The 1,765-nt window shown below is 51.9% G+C and overlaps 1 protein-coding gene across 1 annotated transcript; it reads left to right on the forward strand.

Annotated features, from left to right (window-relative positions):
• Nucleotides 1-303: 303 nt before the first annotated feature.
• LOC128724310 (cathepsin B-like) lies at nucleotides 304-1,482 on the forward strand. The gene has a single exon (XM_053818042.1). The coding sequence runs from the start codon at nucleotides 304-306 to the stop codon at nucleotides 1,480-1,482; it is 1,179 nt and encodes a 392-aa protein (XP_053674017.1).
• Nucleotides 1,483-1,765: the final 283 nt, after the last annotated feature.

A 1,765-nucleotide genomic window follows, 5' to 3' on the forward strand; every position in this document is an offset into this window, starting at 1 on the left:
TGACCAACGATGATAATACCGTACAACGTGTTGAGCCTATCCGTTTTGTTAATTACAGTAATGTTGTGCGCGTAAGTCGGACATTCTCGCGATGGCTGCGATGAGGGGCCGTGATGGTAGACTAAATTCAAAATGTGCTGAATAGTTTATGATTATCACTGCCATCTTACAAAAGCCGCAGTCCTTGCGGCACGCCAATAAACAAAACTATCTACAGGCCATTCACCAGAGTCGATTCACCAGATTGATTGATAACGATCAGAGTGGGTTGCATTTAAATAGATGCCGCGATTGGCGCAGATCATGACAGTGTGCTTGCTACTGGCAGCCGATCTACAGTGCATCATGGCGCGGTTTGCAACGGTGGCTATCGTTGGTCTTTTATGTTTACCGTACTGCCTGTCGGTGGGCAGTGCCGAGAACAATCTCGCCGTTAAGTTATTTGTGAAAAGCAGTGGTGAGAGCTCGCAACCCCAACCGGGCTTTAGCAGCTACCCAGCAGCGTATCGTGCGCGTTACGTGCCGTCATATGCAAGCGCCGCACCGGAGTACTTCCGCACTGGTTTCGGACACGTGGTGATGTCGCAGGCTGCGTTCGTAGCCGAGATCAATAACCGCACAACGAACTGGAGCGCGGGCGTTAATCCTAAGCGCAATGATCAGTATCGTGCGGGAGTGCTGTCGGACGAATCGATGAAGTACCAACTGCCGCAAGCATTCGTGTTGAAGATGGATGTAGACCCGCTGCCGATGTCTTTCGACGCTCGCCAGAAGTGGTCGTACTGCCCGAGCATGAATGTGGTGCGTAATCAGGGATGCTGCGGATCCAGCTACGCCGTTGCTGCCGTGTCTGCCATGACGGATCGCTGGTGTGTGCATTCGAACGGAAAGGCCCAGTTCAACTTCGGAGCGTACGATGTTGTGTCTTGTTGCCATCGGTGTGGGTTCGGTTGCGATGGTGGAGTTCCCGGTGCCGTGTGGCAGTATTGGGTAGAGAACGGTGTCACTAGTGGCGGTGCGTTCGGATCCCACGAGGGCTGTCACTCGTATCCGTTTGACGTCTGCAAAAGCCCGGAAGATGGCAACGATGCTCCACGGTGCACGCGCTTTTGCCAACCTGGCTACAATGTGACCTACGTGGAGGATAAGCGGTACGGACGGGTTGCCTACTCCGTGCCCAAGGACGAAGAGCGCATCATGTACGAGCTGTACAATTTCGGCCCGGTGCAGGCCTCCTTCAGCATGTACACCGATTTCGTGCAGTACAAGAGCGGCGTTTATCGTCACACGTTTGGTGTGCGCGTTGGAACACACTCGGTTAAGCTGATGGGCTGGGGAGAGGAGAATAATGTTAAATTCTGGCTATGCGCTAACTCGTGGGGCGCCGAGTGGGGTGATGGTGGCTTTTTCAAGGTCGTTCGCGGTGAGGACCATCTCGGTGTCGAATCGAACGTTGTCACCGGGTTGCCATTATTCCGTTAAGCCGGTCGAATCCAAAGGCCCCGGGGAGCAAGTAGTTGCTAATGGTGTTAGCGTGATAATAAATAAAACATGGCTGTGATGTTTAAGTTGACTCAACAGAGAATTATTATTTTCGTTATTAATCCGCGTAGCATTTCAAGAAAATTGCTCGCCAAATGCTTAATATAATAGCTATCAGCTGCACTGCTCGGGCAGGTGTACAATTGAAACTAGCTTTAACGATTGAGGGGACGTCCCTGCCACGACGGACATTCTTTTTCTAGCGCACAGAGTGTGTGAGATG

This window comes from Anopheles nili, chromosome 2 (genome assembly GCF_943737925.1).
Source record: "Anopheles nili chromosome 2, idAnoNiliSN_F5_01, whole genome shotgun sequence".
Classification (NCBI taxonomy): domain Eukaryota; kingdom Metazoa; phylum Arthropoda; class Insecta; order Diptera; family Culicidae; genus Anopheles; species Anopheles nili.